This window comes from Meleagris gallopavo, chromosome 13 (genome assembly GCF_905368555.1).
Source record: "Meleagris gallopavo chromosome 13, MGAL_WU_HG_1.1, whole genome shotgun sequence".
Classification (NCBI taxonomy): Eukaryota; Metazoa; Chordata; class Aves; order Galliformes; family Phasianidae; genus Meleagris; species Meleagris gallopavo.
The window spans coordinates 9,809,156-9,826,898 of NC_139416.1; the positions used below are offsets into that span (position 1 = coordinate 9,809,156).

Genomic DNA, 17,743 nt, shown 5'->3' on the forward strand with positions numbered 1-17,743 from the left:
TTACCTGAATCACCATGACAAAAAAGGAAAAAAACCCAATAGCCTATTTGTTTAAATGCAGACGAATATAAGAAATATATTCATTTCAAAGGAGATCAGCATATAACTCAGGCTAGGATATGCTGCTTAGGAAAATGGTAGGCCTGGATTTCCAGCTCCCTTTAGTTCTGAAAGGAGCTGAGAGACCTATATAATAACAAAGGGCAAGAGAATAACAACGAACCAAGGTTTCTTCTAAAGTAGTTTAATTTTAAAAGAAGTGATTCTGCAATGCCTTGGCAATGCTTACTATTTAAATCAGCATGCTGCTGTCCCCCTATAGTTTTCCATTCAAGCAAGCAGCATAAGCATGAGGATTTTGGCTGCCACACAGTAGATGAACACTTCTGACATGCTTATAGGAAACCCTGTGGAGCAGCATTACAGTTCTGTATTTAGAGTGAAACCACAGGAGGAGAGGACCAAGCCTCCCTTCAGCCAACATTAAGAGAAGTGCTCTTTCCTTCTCTATAAATTTCATCATAGCAGTGGGAGGAATGTGAAAGCATCACAGCTCCATTCTCCCAGCCAAAAATTTTGTTAAAATTCCCCGTTACAATGGACTACTCACAGAGAGACAACTAATTAACAACTTGACGTGCGGAAATGCACATAAAGAGTCCAAGATGAACAAATATGCCCTTTTTCAGTCATTCCTCTGAAACAACATAAAAGAAAGCTATTGATCGTTTCATCTTTTTAATATTTATATTAACAATGAAAGAAAGACTGAAGATTATATTTAGGACCAAAATGGATAAAAAGATGAGATCTCATGCTATGTGACCATGTAAGGAGGAATATTTTCTAAAACTTGTCTGGCCACTACCATGTGAAAACAAATCCAGGAGCTGCCACTGCATTTGCTGTAAGGGACAGCTCAATGTCAGCAAATCATTTCTTACATAGACTGGAGACAACAAAGCAGATACTGTTAACAGTGACAGAGAGTCTACAAAATATTTGTCATGAAAAGAAGCTGGGAAAGAGGTGACAGGGAAGCAGCAGCTTGCAGGCTTTACCTCCACTTGTTGATCCTACTTCCAGAGCAACCTCCAGTTAGCAGGCATTCAATCACATCCTCCTTGCAGGATTTGTTTTCACCAAACCATCCCACGAAGAACCCCCTTTTACAGAATTCTCACAGAAAAGCCCAACATGGCCAGAGCAACAGTAGAAAAACACAGAGTTCAGTGTCATTCTATAAAGGCTAGAAGATAGCAAGGCCAACACTGGACAAAATTTTACCAGAGCACAGGCAAAGCTTTCCAGAGTATAGGCTGGAAAGACAAGTCAAAAAACACAAGGTTATGGTGGAGCCAGAAGAATAGTTTAAAATGGACAGACAGCCTCAAATCTCACAAGGATGAGGAAGAAAAGATATAGGGGGAATGACAGAGTAAAGAAATACTTAATAACGTGATCCCCTTTATTGAAGGTAATAGTAATTACTCTTCAGAATACTATTACTCACCAAAGTAAGCAGCACAGAAGGTTTCTTCGAAGCCAAGACACTGGATATCTAAAAACAAGTTTGAGATTGCTGTCATTTTTTATTAGTTTTTCTTCTTCACAATCACTGATAACTCTTTCATCAAAGTTTTCTGTGTATAGACTACACGATTAGGAAATACAAAACTGTTCTGATACTTCTCACATATTGTACCAATACACAATACTTGCAATAAGAGCCAGTAGATGACAAAAATATTTAGAGAACAGACATTACTTATGCTTCTGGTGCCCTTCAAGTACATAAACAATAACTGTATCTTAAGGTTTAGTCATTATTTGGAAGACTGAGAAAGTATTAGCAGAAAAGGTGTAACTTGACACAAAATAGAGACTAACAGAGTCCTGTGTATCTTCAGTGCACTACTGTATATAAAAGACGTGCATTAATATTATCATGTCAAAAACTTACTTTTATTCTTCCTGAGTCACTTTCTAGTGACACGCACTTATAACTTATTCACTCAGCATTTTGCAAGCGTTTATAAACTTAGATTAAAATGTGTCTTTCCCTTACACAGAATTTGATTAATGGCTTTGAATTCTCAACTCTGCTCCATTTGATGCCACCAACACAAGAATTCAAACAGAAACACATACCATTACTCTATCAAAAAAGTTATTCCAATCAGAAAATAACTCAATTGCATTCAATTAGCATTCTTCCCCATTCAGTATTCCCTACCACACCATCAGCAACACAAAAAACTGGTCTCTTCAAAGTACATATTAAAGTTTTAAGTTTGTTTCCAAGACTAGCCAACTTTTTCAACAGTTTTATCTCCTTAAATGTCAGAGAACTAATGAGGAGTGTGCAGTACTCACAAGGTAACTAACTTGGCCTCTTCTCTGGAGAAAGAAAATTTAAATGCATGAGAAGATAAGATCTGAAATATTGTACAGCAGTGCTATGAAACAGATGTGCAGATATCTTCAGTGTTTGCTGTTGTCATTTTTAAAACCAATAAACACTCAGTATAAATTAAAATTACTTCATCTTAATGGTTCTCAGTTTTTTTATTCATAAAATATCAGTATTTTTAAACATTTGGTCTTTTGGTTGCAACTACATTTAGATAGAAATGAAAAAATGAAGAACTGTAAGGCTAAAAAAAGAAAAATAAAAATTGATTCCTGCTCTAATCCTCTGAGAAGAAAATCCTTGGGATTGTGAAGAGCTGGGCTTCCAAAGCTGCTGCAGAAAGGTGGGCACTGAATTACACATCTCAAAACAATGAACAGATGACATAATTCCATACAGCACAGTTCTACTAACTTTAGAATGGCTGAACAGCAAACTAATCGTAGTAATAAAATAAAGCATATTGCAGTGAGATATAAAAAAATAACATTTCCATATTTTATTTCTTTTCAAAATGAAATGTGAGGATTACATACTTACACAGATGGGTTATTTGCTGACATAAAATCATCCTCTGAAAATGTCCCTAGTGTTCTGATGATGGAAAACCATTTCCTTTGCAAATCAGGCAAAAGCAAGACAGAACCTTAGGTAGCTAAACAGTTAAACTGCAGGCTTCAGCTGCTTCTAACTTTTATCCACAGCCCAGGTGAAAAAAGGCCTATAAGCTACTAACTTACCTGTCTACCTAATGAATTCTTTTTCTCATCAACAAGCTGCCTAACCATTTGTTGATGGAAAACAACTGAAGTGACCCAAAATAAATGTTGCAGATGTGGGCTTGTTTCTTTTCAAGTAAGACATGCATTTTCCACTTGCCATTTGCACTGTATAGCAGAGGGGTGCCTACTCTACACGCAATTACAACTCACAACACAAAGCAACTTCTGCACAGCTTCCTCAACCTCAACTTCAAACTTCACTTCATAACCAGAATCATTATGAAAATGAAATGAAGCATCCCCACAGCTGATTAGAGCAGAATTTTCTATCTTGTGAGTTACTTAGTGTTCTGCAGGGACAGAAATATCAGGTTCTTCTTTTTTAAGCTGCACTCCATGAAAATCAACCACAGAGCTTGGCAGGAATACTGCCCTCATCCTGCTGAGCCTTCCTACCAAAAAAAAAAAAAAAAAGCCTGCAGGTACTTAAGTATATACAAAATCTGCTCAAAAATAAAGTGAGAAATCTGATTAAGAGAGTCTCACTTGCATTTAAAATTAAAAATATAGCTGTTTATTCAAATATTAGAATGATTCAACATAAATTAAGAGCAAAGCTGGCAGCCATTCCTCATAGCTCTTTGGAGGCTCTCAGTCAGAGCTAGGACACATGATCTTACTGACAGCAATCTCCTTCAAATCTTCAAGACATTGAAAAAAGCGTACTTAGCAAACGTTTCTGTTGGATAAAGACACAAGCTGACAGTTTTCATGAAGCCCACAACACGTTTGTGAGACAGTCTTTGGATTAAGACCATGGAGTTCAGCCCAAATTGGCAGTCCCTTCTCCCTTTTTTAATTTTAAAATGTATGAATGCTTTGTAAGAATGAAGGACACTTCCCAGTCATTTAAAACAAAAAATACAAAAAACCCACCGCACCGTCACCAAGTCAGGAGATACTCAGTAAGCAGTGGAGCAAAAATCACTGCCACATATTAATTCTGTATTCATAGACGCAGACAACTCACCTCATTCACATAGTGGACTTCATCCACAGCATACTTTTTCTTGAAGTGTTCAGGGGGGTGAATCCTTTCGGAAACAAGAGAAAAAAACATTTAGATTTAATTTTGTTACATTTAATATTCAAGGCCACAGATGAAAAAAAAGCCCTCTACTATCACAACAGTAGAACCTCATATAAGGAATATTTCAATATTCTTATCCTTGATTCAATTTATCAAAATAGTAGACTGCAAATAAAGTTGCCACAGTTACAAAAATCGCTGTGCTTTAACTCCATCCATGCTTGATACTCATATTCCAACCATCTCCTCCTGAAGTAAACACTGTGGGCTTTTTTTCCTTCCCTACATCCACCTATTTGCTCTACAAAAGACAGTTTTGTTAGAAGAGTTTTACCATGCCATTTGTTTACAGTCTTCCAACCCACCAGATGGTGGAAGGATACTGAAATAGCAACAGGCCAGCTCACCTTGTGTTATATTTGAAGAACGAACAAAATATTCACCTTCTGCTCTGGCGCCCAACAACCACAGGAGCTTCTTCCCTGCTGCAAGCCCTCCAACACGAGCATGAGGCAGCCTGAGGACCACCAGGAATGCTCTGCAGCCTTTCCTCCCCAGGATCCCACAGCTCCAGGCATGTGCGACTTTAATATCCCAGAAACATCATGAACAGATTTTGCACTTTCTATTTTTGTTCTCTTTTAGTTTCAACCCATTCATCTGGTATCAGAAGGATCCCAACTGTAAAATCACCTAATTTACAGCCAATTTATGGTACTGTGTGTTCTATAGAGACATACTTCTGAAGTGCTATTTGCAATTACCTGTGAAGTCTGAATCTGAGAACTGTTTCTTGTCAATCAAGTACTAGTTAAAAGTATGCCCACAGATGTGTTAGATTTTATTCACTTCATTTAATGCTGTTTATGTAAGAATAGGTCTCACTTCCACGATGCCAATAATAATGCTTCTTTCTTTTTCACCAAATGTTTTAAAACTCCTTTCCTTAGTTTGTTGCCTCCTCTAATTACGTACTCTATAGTAAACTGCTACTAGTTTATTTCTTTGCTTATGTTTAGTATTAAAGCATTATTGATCCCATTCCAGCTGTAGTCCCTCCAAAGACTCTCCTTATGAGCACCATCATTATTTCAAGGAACACAAGTAGCACATCATCCTTTCAAGGCTGAGAAATTTTTCTGTACTTCGAGACAAAGAAAACAACAACTTCCCACGCTGCTCTGAACTTCTGTTTATCCAACCAGGTCAGTTACTGATGACTCCACTGCACCTAATGATACACGACCAAGTCTCTCAGATACATACCTCCTTGCTGGTCTTCTTGCTGCCTCAAGGCAGAAGCCAGCAAACTTTTAGTACGAAGTACAGATTTTTCAGCTCTTCTCTGAAGCACTCAAGGCTCTGCCTCGCTTCTCCCTTCACCCATTTAGCACCTCTGAGTAGATGGTAAAACAAATTCACATACACTTCCCACAGACTGCCATCCTCCATTCACTCCATGGGAGCCACGATGCTTCAGCAATGAAGGCACATCTCCCCGTGGGTCACTGGGAAGCTTGCTGCTAAGAGCCACCTTTTGCAGAACTAGACAGGCAGAATGAAAAAAATACACAAGGAAGCTTGTGTTTAAGAAAAAAAAAATCTGCACTGTCACACAGAAAAGCAGGGAAGAAGGCAAAACAAGCCTGGGGAGCAAGGGGAGTAAAGACAATCTTCACTGAGCCCTTTCTGCATTCTATTTCATCCCATGTGCTGCTGCTTTCTATCCCAACACTGTGACTCCTTACTATCTCTTCCACACAGTTTAGTTTCTAAAACCTTCTCCACTCCTTGCTTCATATACAGAGCTCAAGTTGCACACAGGCACGCTCAGCTCAAAGGCAATTTCTACCAGGGTGACTGTAATGATGAGCAACACACGTTGGTTCCCAGCTAGGTGAGAATCTCAGAGAATTCCTTATGCACCACCATCACATCACCGTACGAATGAACCGGTGCAGCTTCTTAGCAGAGACAAGGTCCAGTATTCATTTTTCCACACAATTTAAATGCACAGTAGGTTTAAGTTTATCACTGACCACCACTGTTACAAGGGATCACATCTTCCACAGAATGATCACTGGCCTTGTGAAAAATCAGAGAGTATATTCGATTTTGATAACTGCAAGTACATTTGATGTTTTACAAAGATTAGGACTGCTTGCCTCTACAAATGACTTTCAGGCAGGTAGAATAAGTTAATTTGTTACAATTTTTCCATTTGGTTTTGTCTTTTGTAACACCGCTATGGGCTGCCACTTTCAAAATTCTGATTAATCACTGCAGAGACTACAAGCAAAAACTCTACAGCAAGTCATAAATTAATTAGAAAGAATTACCCAAGTGGAAGACATGATCCCAAACATTACTGAATCATATATTTCACTGCCTATTCAAAAAAAAATTAACTTTTGTAACCTGATGTGAACTGAAGTACTAGCTTTGTTTTTGCAGAATTCTGGGGGAAAAAAATGCATAAAAACATTTACGTTCACTGTACTTTTATAACTCCAGCCTCCAAATACTCATGCTCATTACAAATCTCAATAGCTGGCCTCCAAAACAGCAGAAGTCACCATTTCATGTCATCATGGAAATAAGGAATTCCAAACTTCTCAAAGCACACCATGTCCACATAACTGCCACACAAGGAGCCACCCAAAAATTTGGCTTCTCATAGCCTGGGACAGTCAGAAAGTAGGAATCACTTAGGGTAGACTTCAAGTTTACTCCAAACTTTGCCATTTGGTTCAGCTACATTCACAGCAGTACAGAATATGGTTTAGTTAGATATGAGGAGGGTGGTGAGGCACTGGAACAGGTTGCCCAGGGAGGCTGTGGATGCCCCATCCCTGGCGGCGTTCAAGGCCAGGCTGGATGTGGCTCTGGGCAGCCTGGTCTGGTAATTGGCGACCCTGCACATAGCAGGGGAGTTGAAATGAGATGATCATTGTGCTCCCTTTCAACCCAGGCCATTCTATGATTCTATGATTTAAACACCAAGATGCTCTAACAGTCACCAGCAAATCACGTCAGTGCGGGCTGAGCTGCCAGCGTGACAGACCGCAATGTTATGACTGGCTCCCTTTCAACACAATCCTTTGGAAAGAAATACGGACTCCTCTGTTTATCCACCAGTAAGATAAACAGCTCTGACAGCTTATCTATAAATAAAAACAGAACATATATTTTTAACCTTTTATACTTTTGGACAAAATTCAAACCTCAAGTTTTTAGTGATGTTTTGTTAACTGCCTTTCCAGCCAATAACAACTTGGTCACGTTGTCTGAAACTGTTTTATGCCCGTTGTTCATTGCACTGCACAATAATTCAGAGCAGCAACTGTTAAGACTCTACACATTTGATGTCACTGCTAGGATTCTAATGACTCTGGAGCACAAACCTAGTAATACCAACACAATAAAAGGGTTTTAGTTTTCAGAACTGCCTTCAGAAGAGAGGTACGAATGAGATGAATCTACATCACAAATGCCAAACAAAAACTGTGAGTAGAATTTATAATGGCTGATAAGTGATCCTGAAAGAACAGCACAAAAAGCAACTGCTAAGAGATTTGTGACTTAATACATTCACATATCTTCTCTTTCACATCTAAATATTCTTCCAGATGATATTTAATAGATAACTTTTTCTTACTGATTGCTTCTTATTCAGATTTTTTGCATGCTTCTAGGACATATTTTCAGTGCTCTTCTACAGCAGATCAGCTCCAAAAGGAAATTCAGATTTTTCTGAAGTGACTCAATTTAACTTATCATTTCAGTTGGAATTCTAATGCAAGATTGATTATCTCTTTGCAGAGAGTATGATAAGAGACTAAGAACTCTTTTTTTCCCCACGACAAATATGTTCATTGCAAAAAGGTGAGAAATTCTAGCTGGGGACAACTTCAGAATGTTTTCTACAGAGACATTTATTTTACAAAGAATAGAAAATTTGAAGTTGGGAAGCAAAGGAATTTTTACTTGTAACCATGTTTGTTTTTCGGAAAATAGTAACCTTATTCTATCACATTTAGTGCATAACACTTATCCTAGCCTCTGAGTATTGCAGGTGGTTTGTTGTTGTTTTTTTTTTCTTCCTTTGTATTAAGGCTGTAATCAAATGTATGGTGTATAAACCAACAGAGAATCTGGCTATGTCTAAATTCCCATGTGGGTACAGCAACCAGGACGGGCTGACACAAATACTCGATTCTTTTCATTCTACACAGTCCACTGAACTGTACGGTCCCTTTCACACTACTGCCTTAATGCCACGGCTATTTTCATGCACCTTACATTTCCTAATGAGCCTGCAAGCAACTCAGACTACAAAAGGCAGGAGAGATCAGAATAAGTACACTTTTGATTTCTAAAAGCTTTGATTTTCAGACATCTGATATTGTTACATATCCTGCTGTTAGACTATGCCAGCGTGATCTTCTCTCTGTTCCCTACTCCCATTCTTACAACAAGCTGGAGAGCCCCATGGTTAGCTCTTTTAAAACACCTGGACAAAAACATTACCTTTAGGACCAATTCAACTTTCTTCAGGTTTCATTAGTGGAAGAAAAAGTAGTTCATCAGCACAGCTTTGTGATTCTTCACTTGTTTTTCCTCAAAGCCAGAATGAAAATACCTTACTGAACACCTGCAGACGTAACGCTGCAGAAATGACAGCTGTACCATTTCTATCCACTAGCAGTTGTCGGAATGACAAATATTTGTCTGAATGATAACTGTCAGTTTTGCCTTCTCCTCCATTTCATATTAATCCATTGCCCTATGCATTTTGACCTCACCCAGTCAGGATCATTCAGAGCTCCCTATCTGTTCTCTTCTTCAGTTTGTCTATACCAGCAGAACCATCAGTACACTTCAAAAACGTTAAAAGTCGTATGCTTATTTATCAATTACAAAAATTGCTTCTACCTTCCTATCTGCTTTACATCTACACAAGTTATGATGAACATTCAATATTAAGATTTGAATGGTTTTACAGAGTTCCTTGCTTCTCACAACTGGTACTGTCTTTGTTCTGAAGCTATTCTGAAAGAACAGCATCTTACTGCACCATCTCATCACAAATGAAAGCAACAGAATGGCTCCAATGCAAAAGAAAGGTTCTAGTGTCAGTAACCATTGTGAGGATCTCTTAGCATCTTGGAGGGGAAGTCAGTGAACACTGACACAACGCAACACAGGCCAGACTAAAGACAATTTCTCAGTCCTTACTAGAAAGGAAGTAAAACAAAGTGAAAGTTTCAAGAAGACTCCATAAAAGATTAAGATAAATAGAAATGCATCAGCAAAGTAAACAAAGTAAAGGTGAAGGAGGAAAAGGAATACAAAAGCAGTGTTTTCATGCTGTCAGAATTTCAACAGATTCCCTCCTCATTACAATATCATCACATTAACAGATGGCAAAACATTAACCAAACAAGGGGGTGTCAAGAACCGCTAGAAAGAACAACACAGGAGGCTCTGCAAGATACAAGCAGATGTCCCTGACTTTGTCCAAAAAAATGCAATCACCTCTACATGCCAAAGGAGTTCCTCCATTGCAAACGAGATTAAAAGACATGAAGTGAGTATGAATGAGAGCAGCAGTGACAGGCTGGCTGGTATTGCAGGCAGCCTTCAGCATGCGCTCCGACAACCCGAACGTTAGTTCCTTTCCACATTTACCTACATTTCAGTTTTATGCTTTGAAATACAGAAGTATCCGCATACATGCGACCTTCTTGTCCTTGCTCCCTTTGTATACCATACAGAGCCAGATGGATTTTGGAAAAAAAAAAAAAAGTGGAATTTAAAAGAAATTAACAAAGAAGTTTCTGATACCCCCTGCAGCAGTGCCAAGGCCAAGGATTCTGATACTCAGAGCTCCAGCACACTGCAAAGGAAAAGGGGTACACAGCAAATAAAACTCTTTTTCACTCACATTTAGCTACTTTAATGATACATTAATGTTCATTACACTTCCCCCCCATCTTATTTTACAAAACAGTTGTTTTGTTTGGTTGTTTTTTCCCCTCTCTGTACCTTTCTCCTGACAAAGCTCAACATAGATGAGGCTCTTCCAAAGTTCTGCCTCAAAGACAGAGTGGGCTTGCAGAAACAGACACATCAAAGCAGGTAGCACATACAAACTAGACAGAGAACCATTAACAGCAACAGCTGAGAACACAATTTTAAAAGTGCAGGAATAGAAGCAGTACTGTAGATATTTTAACTGAGGTTTTTTTTGCTTCCTCAAATCCTGGCTTAGAAGAAGCCAAGAGCTCCATGCTCAAACCGAGCTGCTGCACAGCAGAAAATGCAGTGGAGGTGCAGAGCCTTGTTGGAGCATGGCTGCACATTCCCCAAGGGCATTTCTTCTCCTGCAGCTTACCTCGCTGCCAGCAGTGCCCAAATCCTTGGGGAAAAAACAGATGGCATGCCTGATCAAAAGAGAACTTGAATTCTCTGATATCTCAAAATGTTAGCATAACTTTATACCACTGTACTTGATACTCCTGCTAATGCATTAATGAAATATAAAATAAGAGATGCATGCTGAGGGTTACTGACATTTTCCCTCTTACCACTGGCACGAAAAGTGCATAGGCAAGACTTAACTCTCTCATGCTGAGCTTTAAAGCCACATCTAAAAATCTCCAGCAGTGTTTTTTAAGCAGATTTACTTAGGGCTTGTTCTATCTCTCAGTATACCTAAATGAAAAAGAAAACAAAGAAGAACTTTAACAAATACTAACTCACTATCTTGTGCACCCAGTCAAAGGCGCACCGTCATCAAGACTGCACATCAATAGACTAATTTAAATTACTGTTACTTTTCTAAAGCATCCTCAGCAAGATATACAGATAAACTGAGACATCTACAAAGCAAAGCTTTACAAAAATAATTACTGTAGTAAAAGTGCTAAAAACAGGAGACATTTATCCAGGCCTAACAAGGCTTGTAGAGAAATGAACAGTGAGACAATGGCTAAACTGATAATTTGAGAAGTCAGAGCACTGGAGCAGCACTATTTAGAGAAAAACAATCATCAGTGAAGTGGCAAGCACAATCCAGACGCTAATTACTCTATAGAAGTAATTTTTTATCCACAGAGAAATACCATAATAAATGAACAGGAGGCAAGAAATGAAAATCACTATACTTTGGAGAGAAATGGAACCATGGAAAAAAGCAGCATGGGGAATTACACAAGTTAGGCTTGTCAGTCAAGAGCAGGCAGCTTTATTGCACAGAGTTCTGTGAGGACTGAAAGGTAAAGCAACAGATGAACTACCTGAATTACAGCAAAGTATTTGATAAAAATCTCTCTAAAGGCTCTTACACTCCAAAATCAACTCAGATTGGCTTTGGCAGGAACGCTATAATGTGACCTCAGACCCAAAGACTATTTATATTAAAAACTTGAAATGTCTAAATCAAAATAAATAGATAAATAAAAAGATGAGCTGGGAAACCCTCCAACTGCAGCACTGGAAAGTGTCGTATCAATCCAGAAGTTCTCAGAAGTTAAAGCAATAAAGAGCAGCAGCCTGCAAGTCTTCATTAGTGAGATACCACCAAGGCTGAAATCAGCTGCGAGGGGATTCGGAAGCAGGACTGAATGTGTTCATGAGATCCACAGATGGCATTTGCAGGTGGCAACAAACCCTGCAGATAAATTGCAATTGCTAGTTGGTATGAAAAGGGAATAAGATTACCTAGAGGGATTTTCTTTTTTTTTTCTAACTGCAAAATAAAAATTCAATGAGTAATGAAAAGGGATAAAAGGTGGGGAATGGTCAAATTTATAAGACATGGAAAATGAAAACATCAAATATATTTTAATGTAGAGAAAAAATGGCAAGAAAAAAATCAGGAGGTGACATGCCAGGTCTGTTCAGAAAATAAAACCAAAGACCCTTTTGAGAGTATACTCCCTGAGTACACAGCTCCAGAGCATGTTTCTGAGAAGGGGGTCACAGTGTGTACAGCACCATTAAAACATCCAGAAAATGTCCCTCATTCCTGCAAAACCTGCACCAGGAGGCACCATTACAGTGGGTTAGTTTGTCCCCTACAGCTCCCACATACAGCCCTCTACCTTTCCAGAGGCCTCAAGTTTCAGCTGGCATAGATCCAGCTTCTTGTAGTGAAAAGTAGGGCTAATTAACGCATCAGCCCCAGCCACCGTGACGCAGCTGGATAACCATGGCATGCTGCACAACTTCATACAATTATTCAAAATACGAACACCACAAAATTTCAGCCATTCTCATACAAAAAATGATGGAGAAAGCTTCTTAAAAATCTAAGTTTCAACGTTTCATGACAACACAGTCTACAGGAAAAAAAAAAAACAAAAAACTGTAAAGCCCAGACAAACTGAAAAACATTTTTACAAAAGCACTCATTGCTAAAGCTTTTCAGTGTGCCTCATTGCAACCCCAAAGTGCCAAAGTTCAATTTCTCATATACAGGTAGTTTCCAATCAACTTTATGGAAAACTGTACTTACAACCAATACATTAGACTAATGTTGTTATACTCATCAATTAGCCAGCAGGGCTTCAAAGAAAACACAGGAAACTAGATACAAAGACTGCTCTGTCCTACGTAAAACGTATTTCTAAAGTTTGAGCATGAAGGTGTTAAATATTTTTGTTTTCTGTTAAAAATATTCTTTACATGGCAGGGCAATTAAGTTATTTTGGCATCCACTCCACATAAAGCAGCTGCTGTACAGTATGTTTTACTTTATAAAATATCTTTAATCAGCACACTGACTAGTTCTGTCATTTATAATTAAGGAGGTAAATGGCAGGTGCAGCATTAATTAGTGAAATTGAAGTCTCTGTGCAAGACATGCAGTAATACCAACTTAGTGCTTCCGAGGAATCAAAACAACTGCTAACAGCTTTGTACCACAAACCCAGCTAGGTAAGACTGTGCAGAGAGGGGTATCCACAACACAGTTACACTTCTGAAGCCTTTATGGTTCATTTTACCACTTTAACTCTTCAACTCTTTCTCCAAAATTTAGAAAAATATTTCAGAACAGCAAAGCCTTACCCTGTGAGCCATCCCTGCCAAAGCCTGTTTCTGCCCTGTAAACAATAGGCAGGATTGTGGGCAGGAGTAAAAATCAACATGTGCAAAATGCTTCTCTTAGTTGTTAGCTGGAAAATCTCTGCAACTAGAACTGGGCTTGTCTGCCACTAGGAGAACTGCCCATGCTCAGTATTTAAGAACAGCTCACTTTTGTTATTCCTTCCAAACGTGAATGTAAACCATCAGTCAAACACATATCCTCATAATGATTCTGCAATTACAACTTTAAGAGACATCTATTTGCTCGGGTTTGGTTTTTTTTGAGAATATGTGCTGTCAAACCTTGGAGTTAAACCTCTCCTTCCTTTAAAACTGCAGAGGTAATTTTAGCATGAAGGTCTTCTAAAAGGTACCTGTACAGCTACTTGCAGATCTGACTGCAGATGCTCTACAGAGATCCTACAGAGGAATAACACTTCCCAGTGCTGGTTACCCCCAGCAGTGCCATTGCCTCCTCTGCCCTCGCCAACGCTGTGCTGGTGAGAGCTCTCAGACACCGTATCAGCATACAAAGCTGCCTTCACTGGTAAAAACTAGAGCAACTGGTGAGGCTAAAATAATTCCACTGTTCATTGTTTCACTTACAGTTTACAAATCATCTCACATCCAACCAAATTTTCTCACTGGCACTCCATTGTTTTGGCCAAAGTAACACTGCAATTTGAAAGAAGTTCCACTTCTTCAATATTCAGTGGTAGAAAGGTTCACCTTTCTGACTGTCACAGTACCTTAGTGGTGTCATTGAACACAGCCCAAAGGTACATCCTTCAGAAGTGAAAACAAGGGTACACCACACGATACACTTAGTAATACAGTACCAATACAGCACCTTCTGTGCTCATGTGAGGAGAATCCACGTATTTCTGCCTAACCTCAAGTAGCAGATTTCCACAACAGTCTGAAACAGAATGCAATGCAGACATCGGATAAATCAACCCTACTCTGCATTAGAAGAAACCTGCAGGCCCCACCAAAATAGCAGCTTTGCCAGTATCATACAGGGCATTGCACAGATCCATGCTTCACTGATGTAAAATGAAAGCTTCTTCCACAGGCACACAGTACCTGCCACATGCACAGAGAAAGCACTTCTAAGGAAACGGCAGTAGATAAACAGAGGATGGAAGGCAAACATTGTTCCTCCACTGCTACTTTTGACTTAACACTGATTCTTCTGGGAAGGAACGCAACCCCAAGCTGTGTGCAGTGCTCCCTGCCAACTAACTTCTAAAGCAGAACTGCTACTGCCCCACAGATGAGTTATCCATACATCCTCCTCCTGACAAGCAAGAAAATTACACGGCCACAGCTGACCAAAGGAAAATGAAATCCAAACAGAGGGATGCAGGAAAGGCAAAGAGGAGAATTTAGAACAGGCGTCTTTAGAAAGATGCTGGAAAAAGATAATTATATTCCATAAGAAATGGCACAGTGACAATAAACCATTTTTACCCAAACAAATAATTCTGTAAATGAATCAATAACGAGTGCCACACAACAAATCAAAAAGGCTACTATATACAAACAACATTACATTACTTAGAAATACAAAATAACATGGCTGAATTTCAGTAGTATTTTCAAGAGCACATGGGTATGAAACAGCTGGGTATGAAACTAACGGAAAAGAAGCTATGAGAAGGAAAAAGCTTTGTCTGTAGATGGGAACAACCTCCACTAGGGAACAGAGTTTAGAGCACAGGTGGGAGTTAAACAGAACTCACCCTCCCATACAGGCCAGCTTCCAGCTGAAGTATTTCATGGAGTAGTATTTGCATTTTAATATGATCATAAACAATGTAAGTTCCGAGGCAGGTCTAAGGCAGTGATATTCATAGAAACTCTCTGAGAAGACAGCAGCCGTGCCCTACCATATGGTCTAACACAGTTCAGCATATGGCACTGGTTGCAATTGTTTTCTTCTTCCCAAAATTAGCATTAAAATATAACTGATAGCTTCAATTAGAAGTAATCTGAGCTCCAAATATTAAATTAGAAGTAATCCAATATTCTGAGTCCATGCAGACACACACACATACAAAATTCCAGTTTGTTAGTATAAATACAATTAAGATTGAGAAAGGAAATGAACATATACATAAATTAATTCTCTCACTACTACAGCACTGAGCAACATTTACTATGTAGGTAGAAAAATAGATGTTAAAAAAAAAAAAATCACATTCCCCAGTCAGTTTCTTCATCAAACAAAGAAAAATTCAGAGTCAAAATGCTAGAGCCTAAATTATCTCCTCCCATTCAAAAAGGCTCATTAACTAACAAGGCTGCATATTGCTAAAACATCTCAAATAGCCTACTTTATTAAATACTTTCTTCTGTCTTAAGAGAGAACTCATATGCTTCTTTGTGGCTCAGCTTCCTTCCATGGATACCATGAGATTTGTGGGCTGCAATTCCATACGTATTCTCTCCTGAACAGTGGTGGATTATCTGACATCATGTGATCAATATCAAAAGATCACATTTTGTATCATTGCACTGACATATCACTGCAGTTCACCCCATCTGATTAAAACCAGACAGCATTTGAGCTCTTGAGACAGCTGCATTAAATACACAGATACATCTTAACACAGTTAAAAGGTATGCCTTACTTTCCCATCCAAACTGCATAACTTTCAGGGAGTAGAGGAACAAAAAGCATGGATCTTCCAGTATCAACATCTACTGTTCCAAAGCAGCCTGCTTCGGTTACTCCAAAAGTCCAGTGAAAGTAAGATTCCTAGGTTAAGAGAAAAATACATTCTTTAAAAAAAACAAAATACTTGCTCTACAAACAAAAAAGACATAACAGTACATACCAATCTGTACTTCCACACATCTTAAGGGAGATCTATTTTACTTTTGGAGCGAAAGGAAGTGGTTTAAGTTTAAAGCTTTTCAGACCAGTTAGTTTTAGGTTTCAATAAATCTTCCTCTGGAAACAGTCAGAGATTAATAAGCTACATAGCTACCAAGAAATACACAACAGTTAACTTGGCACAATAAAACAGTCTTCCAGTCTGAAACTAGAGAATTTAGTATTGGGAAGAAATAATCATGTCACCAGGCAAAATCAGAGTGCAGACTCGTTGGGCTGTAATGATGGAGTCCTGAAGTGAAGACATGATGAAGGAAGCTTCAATAGGAACAGCCCTTAGCCAAGAGTTATTTTAAAAACAATCAAACAACAAAATGCCAAGCAATACAGAGATAAGTCTGGATGAGGACAGACATACACTCTACTACACTGCAACTCCTCTAAAAGCAGACGAATAGTGCATTAAGATGCTATCTACGTTAGAACTTGGTGGTTTTGTTTCTTTAAAACATAAAACTGCTAAAATTAGTAAAACAAAAAGAATCAGTACTGCTGCAGCCATGCAAAGCACAAAGCTTTCCAGTGGTATGAATCACCAAAGCACTGTAAGGGCAACTTTTCCAAAGATTGTGTTCAGCATGACATTAACATATTAAGTCCTCTCTGCGACAGGAGAACACATTGGTATTCAGGAAACAGTCTAATTAGAGAAGACGTGGAAATTCTGACATATATCCTGGTATGTGGAAAAAACTACCTGCAAAATAGTGAACACGCGCTGAATACACCTTTCTATGAATTAATTCAGTTTAGACCACTGTAACACATTTCATTACAGAAAGAAGGCAGCTCTTTGTTTTTTTTTTGTGACAAGACAAAAAAAGAAAGAGATATTAAAGGCAGTAACTGAATATAATGTTAAACAGCATTAGACAGTAGGTTCTGGAAAAGGCTTAAGCCCTTCTACATTACATAAGGAGCCCACATAGCAAAGCCTTGAGAGAGTTCCTAAGATGAAGGAACAACGTTACAAAGAAGCCTGTTTCAGTGAGCCAAAGCAATGCAAACATCTGAGATAGGGAAGAATAATGAAACAGTTTAGAAATTCATGCAGTTCAAGAGGCAGTTTCTTAATTTGATTGGAAGCTTTGATTCAGCTCTCACCTGGCGAAACACAATACCAGTATCAGTGCAGTATCTCTGGGTTTCCTCTCCACCCTGAAGCAGAACAACTGAATTCTTCTGGACATCCTTATTCTGTCGCAGGCGATCACACAGTCGTCTTCTATTCAGTGCAAAGAGTGCTACAGGCACCTTCAAGGTCTCATTCCCCAACCAAAAAGAAGGTCTAGAAAAGATATATATATTTTTTTAATTGAAAGTTAATGGAAGGCAGAGTAGACAGCTGTTTAATCAATGGATATACAGATGGTATAGATATATATCCAGGAGCTTGACTAATAGAATTTATATTGGAGAAATAAGACAAGAGAAATAAGACAAAGTCACTCACCCTGTCCTGGGCTCACGAGATGAACTCCTGATGGAGCGGATCTCCAGAGAGAGATCCTTCCCCACTGGCA

The 17,743-nt window shown here is 38.7% G+C and overlaps 1 protein-coding gene across 3 annotated transcripts in view; it reads right to left on the reverse strand.

Moving 5' to 3' along the window:
• PEPD (peptidase D) overlaps positions 1–17,743 on the reverse strand; it is a 172,620-nt gene that overhangs the window by 97,616 nt on the left and 57,261 nt on the right. For all 3 annotated transcript variants that reach the window (XM_085234518.1, XM_085234517.1, XM_085234519.1), the window contains exons 2-5: positions 17,325–17,508; positions 15,955–16,082; positions 4,166–4,229; positions 1,514–1,561 (exon numbers count right to left, since the gene is read on the reverse strand). In XM_085234518.1, coding sequence (XP_085090644.1) covers positions 1,514–1,561; positions 4,166–4,229; positions 15,955–16,082; positions 17,325–17,508 — 424 coding nt within the window. The remainder of the gene's footprint in view (positions 1–1,513; positions 1,562–4,165; positions 4,230–15,954; positions 16,083–17,324; positions 17,509–17,743) is intronic.